At 41.8% G+C, this 19,524-nt stretch overlaps 1 protein-coding gene and 1 pseudogene across 1 annotated transcript; both read left to right on the top strand.

The window, feature by feature from the left end:
- The first annotated feature begins 10,675 nt into the window (after positions 1-10,675).
- On the top strand, positions 10,676-11,170 carry LOC143876402 (uncharacterized). The gene has a single exon (XM_077378102.1). The coding sequence runs from the start codon at positions 10,676-10,678 to the stop codon at positions 11,168-11,170; it is 495 nt and encodes a 164-aa protein (XP_077234217.1).
- Positions 11,171-15,674: 4,504 nt separating this feature from the next.
- LOC143876762 (pentatricopeptide repeat-containing protein At4g21065 pseudogene) lies at positions 15,675-17,914 on the top strand (annotated as a pseudogene).
- The last annotated feature ends 1,610 nt before the right edge of the window (positions 17,915-19,524 follow it).

Raw genomic sequence — 19,524 nt, 5'->3', positions numbered from 1 at the left:
TCACCACAATGGGCTACTCCACGGACAAGGCAACATTCAATCCACTATTTATAACTAAAATAGTACAATGTTACCTCTACAGGTAAAATTCACTGATAAAACCCTTCTCCCTAATCTTCTATGTAGCCACAAAATAACCTCCAAGTTTCTATACCAAGTATATGGAAAAACCCTCATTTGAGAAGTAGTTGGAAAAACCTCCAACACAATGCTTGTGCTACAATAGACAAAATCCAATAGAGAAGACCAATGGAAGAAGAAGAATATACCTTGATAACCAAGAGGAGAAAAACCCTTTTTTGCTTCACCACAAAAAGCCTTCTAAGAGCCCAAGAGAAAACCCCTCTTTTTGCCCTTAACTTTCTTTTTAACCTTGCGTATAAGAACCTTGCTTTTGCTTCACCACAAAAGCCCTCCTAGAGCCCCCAAGAGAAACCCCCTCTAGCCTTACCATATCTTTCTCCTCAAGAAGAGAACCTTGCTTTTGCGTCACCACAAAAGCCTCCTAGGGCTCCCAAGAGAAAACCCTCTTGCCTTGCCCTAGCCTTTTTTTTTCTCTCCTCTCTACAATATTTTTCCTTCTTCTTCAAACCATCTCTTTCACATACAAATCCTATATAAAGAGAGAAATACATTCCACTTAAAAGGCCCAACTGAGACCCACTCTAAGAATGAAATACAACCGGTGATTTTGTATCACCAACTCAACAAATGGCCACGTTAAAAAACCCACTTAAAATGACTTTTGCACGAAGGACAGCCACTTCCCATGAATTAAATGAAAAAGACAAAATCGGCTTTAAAGTCAGCCTATTTGGTTGCTCTCTCGTGCAAAAGTCAGCCGGGAAATGACTTTCCGCGAAATTGCCTTGCAAATCCCCCATAATCAGAGGAATGATAAACTGAAAGATGCCGTTGCCAAACTCCATCTGCAAAGGCCCTCCTATATATAATATATTTGTCCTTCTAAAAAAGTACAAAGTGCATTTATTATTCCTTTAATTTTATGGGATTTGCTAGTGTCCATCGCAGAAGGCTTTTCGCGGATGATTTGTTGCATCTGACAGCAGCCACCTCGTTAATGAAGGCAAAATCCCCTAAAAAGTGAACCTCTGTGGCTATTGTCAAATGCAACAGACCATCTGCGAAATGCCTCCTGCGATGGACGCTAGCAAATTCCTAATTTTATAAGTTTTTGCTTCATTTTCATCTATCTCTATGCCCTTAAAAAAGTGTAAACAAAGTATGGACCCACTGTAGTGATTTATTGAATTTTCCTTCTTTTTAAATTTCTTAGTATTTTGTGTATAAAAACCAACTAGTGGGCCAGTGTAGAAAGTTTAAAACAATGAACGGTTGTCGCCACTTGATTGGGTGTTATTTTCCATAGCCGTGGCCCATCTACAATTTGAGTAATTAGATCATGTGTTGTGTCACATGGATGGGTAAGTGAGTATTATATTGGGCTGTCTTAGGAGTTTTTATATGGTGTCCACAGGTTACATGTAAGTCCTTTAAAAAAAATTTACAGTGGGCCTAATCCATTTGATGATTCAAATAAGGGAAGTGATATATACACCCCTTTTGATTACTTGGGACACCCAGCAGCAGTGTACATGGCAATCAGTCCGATTGAATCTCCTGACATGAAGCACATATCTTCTGATGATATGTCACTTCCCTTCAAATAATTCATTTGTTGGGGTCCAAAGTAAACAGGTTGGAGAATTTATACGGTGGCCGACCGTGAAAATTAAAAGGGCAAGGTGTCAAAATCTTGCCCATTTGACTTTTGATCTAGGTGGGAAGTCTAAAAGAGGTGGTTTGACCAGATAAAAAATCAAGGGGCAGGGTACCAGTTTACTAGTAATTTGTAATTTTCACAGTTTGACCAATTTACTAGTAATTAAAAGGTGATTTGCCCTTGTAATTTTCACGGTTGGGCATCATATAAAAACTCAATAGGTTGTGCTCATAAGTCATCTACACAGGATGATCCTTAACCTCCAATATGTAGAGGAATGGCAGATTACATAATCCTCTTCAGATCGAAGGTTTGGGATCAACATAAGGGGATGATTTTTGGAGGACAGCCTGTATTCGTTGGGTCCGAATGAATGAAGAGTTTGGATCATCAAATGGAGTGGGCCCTATGCTATTTTTAAAAATACCAGTAAACTGGACTTCTTAGTAGTATAAATTAATGTTACCAAGGACGAGTTTTTATTAGGGGTGCAACTCGGGTCAGTTCGGGTTGGCCTCAACCCGAATCTGACCCGAGTAACCATTTACTCAACCGACCCGAGTTCCAACCTGAAGAGATTCGACCTGTCCCAACCAGAGGAACCCTTTTTCCCAACCTGAACCGACCCTGCCCAAGTTGAGCCCTACCCAAACTGACCCAACCCAAGTTTTTAAGCTTACCAAAAAAATGATAAAAAATGCCGGCTTTCACTCGGGCCGGGTTGCCAAGCCCTTAACCCGAACCCGACTTGAACTCAACCCTGGTTGGGAAAACTTAACCCGAACCCAAACCTAAACTTGACCCGAAGGATACCCAACGAGACCCGACTTTTTTTTACGGGTTGAAAAGGTTCGGTTTGCCGAGTTGCACCCCGAGTTTTTATATGGTATCCCACATATATGCATAGCGGGGCCTGCTGAATATCCAAACTATTCAATTTTTGGGCCCAAACATTAATAGCTTCTGCTCCGGACATCTTCTGCACATGATAATCTAACCCTCCAAGTTTTTGAGGTTTCTATAATTTTTCCTCTCACTACAGACCGGAGGGCTAGTATTATCCAATGTGGAAGATTTTCAGGGCACAGCCTATTTACATTGGGGCCAACAAATGAATGGTTTGGATCATCCTATAGAGTGGGCCTTACTGTATTTTTATAATAATATGAGAAAGTACATGGGATAACATATAAAAACTCATTAAGGATCCATAAAAGGCCTAATATTTTTGTAAGATTGAAATAAGTAAGGATAATTTGGCAATGAATATCTTAATAGGAGTACAAAGTGGACTGAATGATTTTTTATTCGATTCTTACCATCATAATAAGATGCAACGCCCATGTATTAGACATGAATAAAGTACAGACTGTGTGTAATAGTTTCAAGAAATTATGGATTTCAGGTACTTCTTAAAACAAGCATCAAACACCGGGGGTGATTCTTCAAAAATGGGTGGTAAAAAGACCCTAATACCCTTATGACATCAATAGAAACGTCCTTTAGCTTCTTTTTTCATTACTACCCATTAAATTGGCACGTTTCACAAGGCTTCTTTTGGTTCGTCTGAATGTGTATTTGAACCGACATAACCTTGGGTTTGTTTCTATCTTGGCCGTCGGAAATAACTAGAGACGGATGGATGCTTTACACGTGTTAATTTTTGTTTAGAACGCTGGCACCTCTGTGCATAGCTGGTTTGGTTTGAATTTGAAATTTTCCTTTGAACCTAAAGTCCCTTGGGTTCGTTTAAATCTTGGCCGTCGCCAATATGCATAGACGGTCGGATCCACGACACGTGGGCATCAATATAGAACAGTGGCGTCTTGTAACAATACCTGTCATCTTTCTGTATGAGATTCCGCCGGCGTACCCATTATTTCTGTCGGCGTACCCCTGACTTCCGCCAGCATACACCCTATTTCTTCCGGCGTGCTCTAGAATCCGGCGGCATACTCAATACGTTTCGAACACATGTTTGAACCCAGCAAATCCGGCAGCGTACTCGATATTCCGGCGGTGTACTCTATAATCCGGCGGCGTACTTGATATCTTTGAACGGTGGGTGTTCTTTGAATCTGGCGGCGTACTCTAGAATCCGGCAACATTCTTAGCGAAAAGAGACATGAGAAATAATAAAATATTAATAACGTCGTTGTTCTAAGCCAAAATAGACGTGAGAAATAATAAAATATTCAATAATGTTGCCGTTCTCAACCAAAAAAGATGTGTAAAACAGAATCCTATAGGATGTTGGTGCACCACGTGGCACCCCTCCTCAAAAAACGTAAAACTCTCTCTGTAAGGTGATGTAAGGTGATATATTTGGATTGTAGAAAAAATCTCACCATATCCCACGTTTTTAGCAAAATTGTTTCTATTACTCAATACCGTAGAATAGCAAAATTGTTTCTATTTATTGAAGAAAAAATCTCCACTATGTCCCATGATTTTAGCAAAATTGTTCGTATCTCTCAATATCCTACGTATATTAGCAAAATCTTGGCGAATTAGTTATATTTTTCCCCATGGATTGCACGGGTTGTTCACTAGCATTCAATAACGTAGCTGTTTTCACCCAAAAGATAAGTGAGAAATAATTAAATGTTACTTTAAAGATAATGATTGACTTTGGGTAGTGAATTTGTAAGGAAGGGCAACAAACGATGGCTCTCTTAATGTTAGAAGGACACCGTGGTCTTTTTCCCATGCTATTTTGAAGAATCACCCGTGTTTGATGCTTGTTTTAAAAAGTACCGAATTCTGTAATTTCTTGAAACTATTACACACATTTCATATTTTTCTCATTCTTTTTTTGAAAATTGATAATTTCATTGATACTATGAAAGTACATTGGGGACCAGAGGTTCCAACTTGCGCATTACATAGAATCAATTAAGAGTTGCCAGGAACATGCTCCTAGGCCAATAAAAACCAAAAGAAGTGGTCTTCTAGATCAAACCATTGCAACAAAGTCCACTCTCCCATGCATTTGCACCAATCCAAGTAACTATTTCTATTCTTTGTTGGAATCTTCGGCTACTATCTCCTCCAAAAGCTTTTGGAACCTCACCAGGGCATTATTTCTTGAGGTCGTGAATCCTTCCATTCATAGCTGGGATGAGGCAAGTCATGAACTTGTCACCACCATCTAGATAGTCATTTAGTTTGTACTTTTGAGCGCGTCGTTAAATCTGAACACTTGTTAAGAATTTTAGTGCCTCTGTGCCGGTATGATCATTAGACATGTGGAAGGTTCCCAGCATGATATATAAGGAGATACAAATTATGGGAAATGATAAATTCGCCCCTTTCCTTTACATGGGACAGCCGTCACAGCCAGCTCCCATGTACAATGTACGTGACAATCAGGCAAGTTGAATCCTTCCCACGTGAAGTACATCAGCCCCGCGCTCCAGTCATAGTCATAGTCATAGTCATAGATCACAAGTATAAAAAAACAGGGGCGGACATATCACTAATTGTCCTTCATTAGGTCGGTTGGTTGAAAATGCACCTTATCGTGGCTCATAATAGACGGCTAAGATTGTCTGATAATGTTTTTGGGCCATAGGCAACCGAAGGTGGGTAGCTTTCTTGGCCCCATCAGAAACGGTTATACAAAATCAACAGTGTAGCTTTTCCTTGAAGGAACAGTAAATGTGGGTTGATCTATGGCTTAGGATCATCCAGTTAAAGTGTTTTCATTGGCCTTTGATCAGATTTATGGTTACAATTCCGAACAACAGATCTGATATCCACTCTCCAATTTGTGGAGGCTTTCTTGATTTAAGACTCAAGGTGGCAACTGGGCCGTGCCGGCCCGAGGCACGCCTGGCACGATTGCTACAGTGGGCCGTGCCGGGCTGAAGGTTTAGGAACGCGGCACGAAACGGCACGGCACGAAAAGCGGCACGAAACTGCACGGCACGCTCGGCATGACAAAAAACAGTGGAAAAAAGGCTTTATGTGGCTGTTTTCTCGTGCCGGCATGGTACGGCATGAGATGGGCCGCGGGCCGTGCCGTGCCTAACCTCCAGCACATTCGTGAGTGCCGTGCCTGGCCCGTGGGCCGTGTGGGCTGTGAAATTTCGTGCCGTGCCGGCACAGCACGGCCCGTTTGCCACTTTGATTTAAGACAGCCTGTTGTGGATTTTGCTCCACGGCCCCTCCGTAGCACAGTTTTAAATATCACTATATATCGGTTTGTTTGTCAATTTATGCCAATATCGGAACCTCTCAACCTCCAATATGCCAATATATCAAGAATATTCAAGAAATAATGTTGAATATTTCCAATATATCGGCATGGGAGTGGGGGCGTATGCCCGATATATAAAGACCTTCAAACGTTGATCCGTAGAAAGGCCTAGGAAATAAATAGTTTGGATCAGTGAGGAACTGGCCTTCAACTTTTGCCAACTAGAGAAATTTGGTGACATATATTAGTCAGTTCAAAGGCTATTACTATCAAAAAATTCCTATAGATGTTGTTTGGTTTGTGGGTGGGCTGTGGCAGCACTGGAGATACGGGGATTCTGCACATCTGATGTTTGGTTGTACTTATATAAAATTAGAATAGGGGTCGTGTTCACCCCTTCTTTTCTTGCTTATTCCCGAAAAGGGAAGTGATATATTTGTCCCTTACATTTTACCTACGACAGCCCCTCTAGTGTATTTATGAGTTATGACTACTCTTTTACACTAATTGGGGCTGTCGCGGGTAAAAGAGGAGGCGGGGGCTAATATATCATTTCCCTCCTGAAAAACATGCATGCGTACACTTGTTTTCAAGGTTGAGGAGATCCCTATCATGCTTTGCTATCAGCAAACCAAACGAGCCATTATGGACCTGGTTTTACGTAGTGCACCGCCATTGAGGATTGACATTTTGGCTCTCCTGGTATATGTTTCTTTTGATGTAAAATGGGCGTAAAACAAATTTTATGTGCAATTTTCCACTTAAACTGGGTGTAAAATTTGTTTTATGGCCATTTTACATTGAAGAAACCGAGCTTTTAGAACGAAGCCTTCTTGTTGAGTGTATGAATTTCTTCGTGCGCGTCACATAAATGCCTGGAGATTGACATTTTCCCTTGTGCATAAGAAGTTGACAATTACCTTCTTCTTTTTTATCGGTAAGCTGGGGTTAGGCGGACCCCCTACCAAAATATTGAATAAAGAAAGGTTATACAATAAAAGGAGGAAGACGATGCCCCCAATCCTTTGGAAAATGGCTAAGGGGTAGAACAAACAAAGACATGATGCCCTTGAAATCAAAACTTAAAACATGCACAACCAGAGAAAACACGAGAACTCTAGAGCCGGTCCCCAGTTTAGCCCCTAGTGATCAAAGACTTCTTTAATCTTTTGGCTAAATTTCCTTGCTCTCATGCTCTTCCTCAACTTCTCAACCTTTGGGGGTTTAGAAGTCCTTTGATGGGGGATTACTTTTTTCTTTTGTTGGGGGCGATCTTCTTCACCATCTTCTTGTTTTTTTTCTTCTTCATTCTCAACTTCTTCATCAGAAATCTGATTTTTTGTATCATCGCTCCTCGCCTCGTCGAGGTCCTCTGCACATAGGGAAGATTTTGGGCCTTCGAAAGGATTACCTCATCAGCCAATGGTTCTACTGCATCTAGAGTTTCTTCCTGCACTTCTGGATCACCCATGGTAGAGGTAGGGAAGTCCTCAGTTTCAACATTTTCTTCTTCGTTTAGGGCAGCAAAACTGTTATGAAGAAGAGGAGGATTTGATGCTAGAGGGGGGATGGATTTGCTCATAACTGGAACTTCTTGGTTTCCATATTGGGCTTTCTCTGACGCATGAGGGGTATTTACTGGATTGATTTGGGGTATTTGAGTTGTTGCAGCTGAGTTTTGGATGGGCCTCCATTCTTGTCTAGGCTTTGGCACCTTCTGATGCTCTCTCTTGGGGCAAGCTTCTGGTGTATGACTTAAGTTTTTACAAGTAGTACAAGCCACTGGTTTCCAAGTCATACTTTACTTGTTGGTTGTGAACACCAAATGGGGAATGGATTGGGATGAAATCTGGGAATGGGGGCCCTACCCCACTTCCACAGAGTCTGGCAAAATTAAGTTTTGTGGACTTAGCTGTTTGAGAGTCCATGTAGAGGGGGTTACCAATGAAACTAGCAATCTTGCTAATTCCATCAGTGCTCCAGAATTCAAGCGGCAATCCAGAGAGTTGGATCCATATCGGGACCGAAGTCAGTTTCATTTTTTCAAGCGGCATGCCAGGCTTCCATTTCTTCATAATGAGAGGCCTCCCCCCATAGGAGTGGTCACAAGATTCCAAAACTTTGTCACTATCCTCAGTACAAGTGAATTTAAACAGATAGAATCCACCATTTAGAGTAAAGATCTGCATTTCGCCTTTGAGGTTCCATTTTCTGCTCAGGTAAAGTTGACAATCACCTAATGAGTGATAACTGTATGCATGTAAGGTAATTGATATTTCCACCCCCACTGTTACAAACAAAGGGGGTGAATAAGAAGTCATTTTTAAGAGAGATAATAGCAAAGTGGATGGAAAATCATTTTTTTCCTATAAAGAAATCTTCTCTCTAGGATGCCGTTCAAAAAAAAAATCTTCTTTTTGCGGATAGAAATGGTAAAAGCCCAACTCGAATTCCCAAAAACCGACCCAAGTTTCACCCTACCTATATATGTGGAATTTATTTCCTCACTCTTATTTCAATGACACTCCACTCTTTAAGTTAAATTCCCAAGGCCCCATTTGTTTTGGATTTGGAGAACAGACTGTGAGTCAAATTTTGATTACTGGATCAAATCTACATTTAGGCCCTGTTCGTTTAAGATTATGGCAGCTGATTGTGGATCCCAAACTGATTATTGGACTCAAAATTGTGTTAAATTGAGTCCAATAATTAGGTCCTGTTCGTTTCAGATTACCATCCGCATCCGAATCCGTTTAAAGCGAATATTATCCATATCCGTTTCAAGCGGATATTATCCGAATCCGTTTATGAGATATCCGGCTCTTAGCGGATGCGAATTTGGTAAATGGTATATCCGATCCGTTTAACATCCGAATCCGAGAAGTAAATCCTTTTTATTTATTATTAATAATATCATTAATATTTGTTTTTAGTAATGACACACTATCTTTTGTTTCTAAAAGAAAAGTGAATTTTCTTTCTAGAAAAAAATAAAAACCAAAAAGTGTTTTGCATAGGAAATGAAGTAGTCTCTCATTTTAAGGGCATTCTTGGAGTTTGACATGGCTTCTTTATGAAGCAACAAATGTGGGCTGTAGGATGAAAGAGACAAATGGATGATGATGATTGAAAGAAGATGTCATAGTTTCTAGAGAATTCTAGAGCAAAAAGGCTATAGTCATTGATGGTAAATGGACGGCTCAGATCAATTTTCTAACTTAGGGTTATATAAAAACCCAAAATGCAGTTAAAAGAGGGGACTTCTAAGGTTTGCAAGGAGAAGCAAGAGAGAGGAGAAAGGAGTAGATTGAGACACCATCTTCGGCATTCCTTGGTGCCTCAAATCCCACCAAAATCCACCGCCGCCCCTCTCCACCTTCTCACAGCCACCTACATCACCGCCAGTCACCTCCATCTCTAACCCAATCCCCATCTCCATCCCCATTTCTCTTCATCTTACACAATTAGCACTCCCACTTCCCCTGTTCAAAATAGCCCAAACCCATTCCATCATATACATAAAAAAAAATCCAAAGACCACTACCAACATCATCATCCATCCCCACCGTCTCTCTCTGCCTTTATTTTAAAAGGAAGAAGAGGATCTCTTATATTTTGGGGTTTGAGAGTTAATTTTATGAAGAGAAGGTAGAGGTCTGGTTTTAGGGTTTAGAAAATTTATTCGAGGAGTAAGAAGGAGAAGAAAGATAAAGTGCTGCAATGAAATGTTCGAATTTACCGGATAAACGGATACGGATAATATCCGAATTCAAAAAATATCCGACGAATACGAATTCGGTAATAGATATTAAATATCTGTTAAATCCGAATCCGAATTCGGATAGTGTATATTTTAATCGAATTCGGATATAGCCATATCCGATTCGAATTCGATCCATTTACACCCCTAGTTGTCACAGTCTTAAACGAACATGGCCTTAATATTGAGTCAAAAATCAGGTGTGGACTGACAATCAAATTCTAAAAATCCAAAACAAACAGGGCCCAAGGCTTTTTCAAGTGCCAACCTAGGAGGTGATTAATAAAGTATGGAGTGCCAATATCAAAACAAGGCCGTGCCAGTATCATTTCTATATTTATTATCCCCACAACCATTTTCCGACCAAAAGCAATACAATATCCCCTCTCACCACCGACTGTAAGCATCGTGCTATACAAACTCGAAAAGGTGGAAACATTCCACCGAATTTAGCGTGTCTGTTTGCAGAGATGTGAGGGACATTTCTTTCCCTTCATGTCTCGAGATAGACGAAAGACAAACCAAAACTAATAAACAAAACCAAAAGAAAGGAAAAGCTCTCCTCTTTTTGATATATCCTCTTTGTTTTTGTACTTGGAAAGAAATGAACCTTTCTTCCGTCGTGTTTGATATAATGATTTCGAATTTTAGACATAGAGAAAAAGTGGAGAGGAGAGAAATGCCCCATATGATGCCTTTACAATGATCCACACACCCAAAAGCTTCTTCTTCTGTCACCTTTCTTTTGTTCACCAATAAAGGAGGAATTCAAAATGCACCAACACCATGTTGCACTCTCCATCTCTACCCCTTTTTAAATGGCCAAATATGGGATGAAGGGGAACACTAGGGCCCATGAGAGGCGCCAAGCACTTGAGTCTTCCATCAATTCTATGTTGTGGTGAGACAATGCGACCGCAGAAGAAGGACAAGGAGAAGGAGAAGGATAGTAGGTTCTCTATAGGAAGAGATGGGTAATAGTTTCAAGTGTTGCATTGCATGTATTCTTCCCTGTGGCGCTCTAGATGTTGCGAGGGTGTTACACCCGGACGGGCGCGTGGACGAGTACCCAGGGAGAGTCACGGCTAGAGAGGTGATGGAAGCCAATCCAAAGCATGTTGTTGCTCAACCAATATGTGAAGCCATTGCTAAGAGATCCTCCTTGTTGCACCCCGAAACTGAGCTCCAAAAGGGTAAGATCTATTTCCTCATCCCCACCTATAATTTACACAAAGAAACCAAGCCCAAACTCAAAAACAAGCAACCAGAAGTTAGATTTTGTAATATTAGTAGGCCTGAAAATTGCGCACCACAACTACCCAAAGTAGAGCCATCAACCCAATGTGAGAGAGTGCATTGCCGGTCAGGCCGACGGAGAATTGATGGTCGGAGATGCCGCAGTGTTTGGAAGCCTATGTTGGAGAGTATATCAGAATTCGATGAGACTGTCCTAGGGACAATGTGATCTTTGTACTGATGGTGAAGGAAAGACATTCTTTTGTTTCTATCTCTTTAACGAAATTTCAATGTGACGATTGGAAAGAAAGAAGAGAGTGAACTCCATTAGACAGAGCTTGGATGACTCTTTTCTTTTTTCTGAATAAGATAGATGTGAGCTTATATATATGAGAATGATAAAAGATTAAGTCCTATACTTTTAAGTGATCTCCCCATTTTCTACTCTTTGGTGACAAAGCAAGATTGGAATAAAAATTGTAAAAATTTCTAATGTTATGCGTGTCTAGGAGATCATTTGTAATGATTCGGTGGCTCAATATTTGTTGCAAAATGAAATATTTACAATTTTCCAATACATCACATACTTGCTTAAAATTGCCATATTGATGATTTTTTCAGTTTGTTTCAACTTTCAAACCAAGGATTAGAGATTCTTAAGCTTTTCCAGAGGGTATTCAGTGAGACAACATCTAAAATTGGAACTCTCATATAAAACTATGACCATAGTTTTAAAACTCTCCCATGTCATTGTGGACTTCCCCCTAGTCAACACCCTTTTTTCTTGGCCGCGTTCCACGTTTTCCTTGTAGGGTCAATAAAAACTCCTTTTAACTCTCTGCGTCAAGCGGAGTAGTCGACCGCGTCATACCGAGTCGACTAGGATCTTCTTTGACGCATTTTGACTCGCATCCGTGTTTTGAAACAATGACTTTTAAAGTTAGCCACAACTGTTTAATGTCATTAAGGCCATGCTTGGCAACCCTGAAAAAATATTCTGTCAGGCTCGTTATGGGAGATGGAAGGGAGAGGGAGAGGGAGAGACTTGAGAAGGTGGGAGTGAGGGGAGCCCACTCAATTCTCTCCTTCTTACGCCTCCACCCCTCTCACACAATTGGTCCCCTAGTGTTACATGGAATAAATTTTCGTGGTTGCCAAACATGATGTAAGAGTGTTCAGTTTTGCTCGTCTTCAATTCAATGTTGAACTCAGATGGGAGCTCGACCCAGGTAAAACAGAGTTGATTTGGACAAGTCAATGATTGACCTGATCAATTTTTAATTGACCTGAATTAGAGGTGGCAAACGGGCCGTGCCGGCGAAAATTGACGGCCCACATGGCCGGCGGGCCAGGCACGGCACGGGACGATTTGGCCACGGGCCGTGCCGTGCCGGCACGAATAAGCCTAAGGTTAGGCACGGCACGGCACGATTTGGCCACGATCCGTGCCGTGCCGGCACGAATAAGCCTAAGGTTAGGCACGGCACGGCCCGCGGCCCGTGGCCCGTGTCAGGCCAGGCCAGGCCGTTTCGTGCTACGTGCCTAAACCCTCAACCCCGCACGGCCCACGTCTTTGTGCCTTGCTGGCACGGTGCACACACTGTAGCAATTCGTGCCGTGCCGGGTGTGGCACGGCCCAATTGCCACCTTTGAACCTGAATGAGTCAAAGAAATGGAACTCACGCCACTCTCCAGTAAATGACTGGCGGGAGCGTATGTCACATACCCCTCATGAGGGGTAAGGTGTATGACTTATGGCCACAATAATAGCCATCAGCTTATCACTTTTTAGTAGGGGGTAAATGAATGTGTTAGTGTGTTACCTTCTATTCTTAATTTGGAGCAGATCCGATGAGGATTAAAGTAGATTGTGACCTAGACATGGGCAGATACGATCCGGAATCAACCCCATTGACACTACTACAAGCACTCACATATTCTCCCTATCAGATCAATATACACTCACTTCTTTTGCCTCTTTCGTCAAGGGGGTTGTAGTTTTGGTTTAAAAAAATAGATATCTCTCAGCCTCCTACTCTCTTTACATATACTTGATAAACTGGGGCAGCACATTCCATCATTGGTCCCTCTAGCAATATGCACAAAAGGGCCTCTGCGTACTGCGGCCCTCTTATTTCTTGATTCATCTCGAAACAGTCCGCCGTCAATGATCAGAACGACAAATCAAAGTAGATCAGTCCGCCATCAATGATCAGAACAACAAATCAAAGTAGATTGTAGATAGGATGAGGCAAAGACATTTGTTATTTATGTTAGCAAAATGGGCTAATTGAGATGTAATGAGATAAATCCAAAATTCTAACAAAATTTCAAACATATTATTCGAATTCATAAACAAATGAATAAAACAAGAAAAATAAGATTGAATGGAAGGTTGAGACACTATAGTTTATGGGGATTTGGTACACAATATCGCAGGAAGCTATTTCACAGCTTACTTTTGTAGGAGAGAATGCCCACGTAGGCTCACTTTCTAGCAAATTTTGTCTTATTCATGAGTGAACAGTGAAATGGCTTTCGGTGAAATCGCTTAGCAAATCCCTAGATTATGTTATCCTTAAAGACAAATATCATTTTTCTCAAGTGTTTCATGTGATTTTTACTTGTTTATCGCAATATATGTGATTGGTATAGGTGACAACGTATGTGTTGTCCGCACCAACACTCTTTCTTACACTGGCACTCTATATCACATGACCCTAATTAGGCTGTTTTACCATGGGTGTATAGCAAGCAAGGGTTTTATTCTATCCTCGGATGGATTTATTATTATGTTGGTAGAAACAAATGGTGAACAAGATAAAGTTATCAAAGCAGGATAGCTAATCCTCCGAACTAAGGACACCCGCATTAGGGTTCGTACATCATACGGATGTATTTTGTATGTGCGAAAATTGCATTGATCTGTCAGATGCAACAGATCATCGTGAAATGCCTTATGCGATGGATGCTAGCAAATCCCAATAAAAAGTTATTTTTATTGTTTTTCTTCATGAAAATTAAAAAACAGCACGTGGGTTTCATTTATTTTTTTCCAGTTTTAGAGCAGTACCGTGTATCCTTTCAGAATGGTGTGCATCCCCTTCCAGAATTCTGTGTCTCTTTCTACATTAATACATAATGTTTTTAAAGGGGGATTTGCTAGACGATAGCAGAAGGCATTTTACGGATGGGCTATTCCATGTGAGGGAAGCCACACAGGCTCACTTTTCAGAAGATTGTGAGAGCAGCTAGCCACCTTCTTATGAATTAAATGAAGGAAGACAAAATCTGCTGAAAAGTGAGCCTATGTGTGCTCTTACACGAAAAGCCCATCCCATCCGCCAAATGCCTTCTACGATGGTCACTAGCAAATTCCTTTTGAAGCATAGTGTGTTTATACAATCCACTCTACTGGACAGTAAGGCCACGTTTGGATACCCGCAAGATTTAGATTTAGATTTCTCACATTTCGCATTTGAGATTTGGATCCTGATCAAATCCTTACATTTCCAAATCAGCTACAACTAGGGCTAGATCTAGCGAACGCGACCTGTGCCCGCAGGTCGACCCAACCCACCTGCAAATTTGCGGGCATGGGTCGGGGTTTTAGTGCCCCTCCAAAACCGATCCACGGGTGACCCAACCCGCAAAAACACGGGTCGGGTCGGGTCAACCTGCGGACACCCGCAATTTTTTTGTATATTTTTTAACATTTTTTATTTTAAAATAGAAAATGAGATCAAGGGCTAAGAGCATCTCACTTTTTGAGCTGGAATAGTGCACTTGTGTTTGGAAATCAGCCCTTCTAGCAACATCTCACTTTTTGAGGACTGCCAACTTCCAGCACCTCATGAGGATTACTAATTTACTATGCAGGAATACACTCCCTATTTTTCAAAATGGATGATTGGAAGGTACAGCCCACACCATAGGATGATCCAAACCGTGCATTTGATGGGCCATAATGTAAATAGGTTGTGCCCAAAAAATCATTAGCATAGGATGATTCCAACCCTCTGATCTAAAGAGGGACTGACAATATGGAAACTTTTATAGATCGAACGGTTGAGATCGTCCTATGGCAATGATTTTTGTGGCACGATCTATTTACGTTGTGGCCCATCAAATGGACGGTTTGGATCATCCTATGGTGTAGGTTGTACCGTCCATTTTGAAAATTAGGGGGTGAATTCATACATAGAAGGGGGTGAATTTATCACCACCCAATAAAAACTCTGTTTGGAAAAACATGAGGGTAACCCACGGATCGACCCGGCCCACCCGCACTGGGTACGGGTCACCTGGTTGCTGACTCGTAGGAATGTGGGTCATTTTGACCCGCAACCCGCGTGACCCGCACCCCACCCGACCCACCCGTTTGCCAGGTCTAACTAGGGCTGCACACGATTCGGTCTGGTTCGGTTTAGGGGGGTTTTTTTAACTGAGCCGATATCATCGGTTTCGAGAAAATCCATACCGTAACCGAACTGATGGGGGTATAACCGAACCAAACCGAACCGATTTTGACCGGTTCGGTTCACGGTTTATCCCTCAAATGAGGCTTTTACGTTGCATTTATACCTAGTGTTGATACCCTTAGGGTGACTACAATGACAGAATTACCGCTGGACTACGCAAAATGGCAAAAATGCCCATGAATATGATTGATGTATTTTCGATCCAAAACTCAAGTCCAAATCCAGATTAAAAAACATGCCGGTATCCAAACGTGGCCTAAATATTTGCACCGCAGCGCTTATAGCGAGCTTTGTACGAAAGCGTCTTCATTTTGGAAGTCTCTGCAATTGTATTGAGAACTAATATGCGGTTTACATTCATTCGAATAAGACTTCCGAAGTACTGTTGTTTCAACGCCAGGCAAAACACCACCCTAACACCGAGCAAAGGAAGAGAAGGCGAGCAAAAGTGCTTAGCTCTATTTCAAACTTGCAATTCTTTCCCCAAGCTCACTCAAATCCACGCCCACCTCTTCAAAGCTGGCCTTCAACACAACCCTCTCGTCCTCACCAAATTCACTTCAACATCCTCTTCCATCGATGCCCTTGATTACGCAGCCAACCTCGTCTTCTCCCATCTCAACATTTGTAATAACACCGCTCCATTTCTCTATGATTCCTTTCTCTTCAACACCATTATTCGAGGCTATGCAAACACCGCCCACGCGAAACACAAGGCTGTCTCTTCCTTCTCTCTTATGCTTCGCCATGGCGTCTTCCCTAACAAATTCACCTTCCCTTTCCTCCTCAAAGCCTGCGCTGGCCTCACAACCCAATTCAATCTGGGGAATCAGATTCATGGGTCCCTCGTTAAATTCGGATTTCAGAATGATCTCTTCGTTCAAAACACATTGATTCACATGTATTGTTGCTCCGGCAGTGAGGGTTTGGAGATTGCCCGCAAGGTGTTCGATGGAATGCCTAAGTCGAACCCGGTCTGTTGGAGCGCGATGATTGGTGGCTTCGTCCGGTCTGGTCGGTCTAACGAGGCAATCTCCCTCTTTAGGAAGATGCAGATTGCAGGTGTTAGACCCGACGAGGTTACCATGCTGACTGTGCTTTCAGCTTGCGCTGATTTGGGAGCTCTTGAGGTCGGGAAATGGATCAAACTCTACATAGAAAGGGGTGGGATTCCAAAGAGTGTTCTTATATGCAATGCTTTGATTGATATGTTTGCAAAATGCGGTGGGATTGACGATGCAGTGAAGCTGTTTGAGTCTATGCCTGACAGAAGCATAGTGTCTTGGACCTCGGTAATTGATGGTCTAGCAATGCACGGTCGTGGAACTGAAGCTGTTGCACTCTTCGAGGAGATGAAGAATGTGGGTGTGATCCCGGATGATGTTGCCTTCATCGGCGTGCTCACTGCTTGCAGCCATGCCGGGATGGTCAAGGAGGGGTGTGGTTACTTCGACTCAATGAGGACCCAATTCGCCATTGCCGCCAAAATAGAGCACTATGGGTGTATGGTGGATCTGTTTAGCCGAGCCGGGCTTGTGGAGCGTGCACTGCAATTCGTACAAGAGATGCCGATGGAGCCAAATTCCGTGATCTGGAGGACGTTGATCAGCGCTTGCCGGGTCCATGGCAAGTTTGATCTTAGCGAAAGCATCACCAAACGGCTCATTGGTGACGAACCCATGGATGGTTCAAACTACGTTCTGTTGTCAAACATTTACGCATCGATGAACCGATGGGAAAATAAATCTAAGATTAGGAGAAAGATGGGAGAGAGAGGAATTCATAAGGTTCCAGGGTGCAGTTTGATTGAACTCAACTCTGAGATTTACGAATTTGTGGCCGGAGATAAGGATCATATACAATATAAAGAGATCTATGAGATGGTGGAGGAGATGGGGAGAGAGTTGAAGAATGCTGGTTATGTTCCGACAACCTCGGAAGTGTTGCTAGACATTGATGAAGAAGATAAGGAGGATGCATTGTATAGACATAGTGAGAAGTTGGCAATTGCTTTTGCCCTTTTGAATACTAAGCCGGGGACACCAATTCGGATCGTGAAGAATTTACGTGTTTGTAGTGATTGTCATTCTGCTACCAAGTTCATCTCCAAGCTTTATGACAGGGAGATCATGGTGCGAGATCGAAACCGGTTTCATCTTTTCAAAGATGGGGCATGTACATGTAAGGATTATTGGTAAGGGAGGGAGGGATTTGAAATGTTACAGCAAAAACTGTACCGAATTGATTCGGTTTAGCCTAAATTCAATTAAATTATTATAAATTTTTGGCGAAGCCGTCAATGAAAAACTCAGCATTTGGGGCATAGTTTGGGATTCTAGTGGTAGATTGTTGATGTGTTTCTCAGGCCCAGCAGGAGTTTGTGATTCAAATGAGGTCGAAGCAAGAGTTCTACTTTGGGGTCTAAGATGGTACATGAATGTAAGGTTAAGCTCTTTGTAATCATCGTAGGTTAGTAGGTTACTCAACTAATGTCTTAGCATGGGCTACAAACAAAGCCAAGGGACCATGGATGACAGCAGGAATGTTTAATAAATCCGGGCCTGGTAAAAAAATTGAACCACAATTTCAGCGAATGAAGAGGTCACTAACGAAGAAGCTGATAAGTTGCAAAAGAAGGGGTGGATACTATTTTTTACAAAAAAATGGAACATCGCATTAGGCATTTTGCTGACAGGGTGTTGCTATGAGAGCAGCCACATAGGTTCACTTTTCAACAGATTTTGTCGTATTCATTTAATTCATCTAAGGTGGCTGCTCTATGATGCAAAAGCCTGTCCGCTAAATTCCTTCTGTGATAGTCTCATGCAAAAGCGGGTCCGCTTAATCTGGGATTTGCTAGGGACCGTATTAGGTTGGTCCCTTCTACAGTGATAATCTGGTATATATGGTTCCTGCAAAATCCGGGCTTACTCCCATCAACAACGAACAAAACTTGGCTTCAGAACAGTTTGGAGGAAGTTCCTCCAGACCCTTTGCTAATAGTGTAATAGCAGGGGATGTGGAAATATCAAATCCTTGGTATCGTTTTTTTCCTTATCGTTTTCCACTTGAAATATACAATTACTAATGAAGGTAAAATGGGAGGGTCCAGCCAAAACCAAATGTTAGGATGTTCATGTTCCTAACAGCCAAGCCCATCGGCGCACTCATCCAACTCTAAATTAATTATGTTTCTTCCATAACAGAAATAGCTGTCCCTTTTGTAAAATGACAAAGGAAAATGTTCCAGTAAGTCAGTAACTGAGAGCAAGACCGATGGTAGAACCCAACAATGAGCGTACGCCATGCATGTGAGCGTCACTTGTGATGTGGCGACAATAATTGGACGTTGTTCAGTTTCCTGATAGGTTGAATAACCGGTTTCCCTAGCATCACTCGATGGCAAATATGAAATATTAGGAAAGCTAGTTGGGACTTGGGAGAAGCGTGACACAAACGTGTCTTTGGTTTTCATTTTTTATGCACTTGAGCATTCTAAGTGGGGCACGTTAATATGCACCTGTTCTAAGCTGGTTAGGAAAGCTGGTTGTGGTTGTGGTATTTTTTGTACGGTCGAGGAGGTGATACATTCGCCACCTTTTCTTACTTGGGACAGCCCCCTCTAGTATAAATATGACTACTATTTTACACTAGAGGGGCTGTCCCAAGTAAGAAAAGGGGTGAAAACATCATTTCTCCTTATAAAAACTTCAGCATACCAAGAATGGAAAATGCACAGTTACCAAAGCAGCTTCTACAACTTTGCTGCCGTAGGACCCATAAAAAAAAGGGGAAAAATGCATATACACCCCCTCAATTTTATGACATTTTCAACTATAATCCTGACTTTTCAAAGTAATCAACGATACCCCCTTAGTTTTCAATAATGCTTGTTACGTGATGAGGTGGATAGGAACAAAGAAATTGTTCGGGGTCTTTGATGAATTTTTAACTATAGGGTAAAAAGTCAGGAGGTCTACTTCATAGATGGTGAAGAGTCAGGGTTGTCGTTGATGCTTTGAAAAGTCAGGATTATCGTTGAAAATGTCAGAAAGTTGAGTGGGTGTATCTATATTTCTCCTAAAAAAAAAACTTCACTGCC

This window comes from Tasmannia lanceolata, unplaced genomic scaffold (assembly GCF_043159265.1).
Source record: "Tasmannia lanceolata isolate RefF3 unplaced genomic scaffold, GAP_Taslan_0.1 ptg000005l, whole genome shotgun sequence".
NCBI classification, from domain to species: domain Eukaryota; kingdom Viridiplantae; phylum Streptophyta; class Magnoliopsida; order Canellales; family Winteraceae; genus Tasmannia; species Tasmannia lanceolata.
The sequence above is the reverse complement of the archived record's forward strand: the minus strand, read 5'-3'. Positions and strand labels throughout refer to the sequence as shown.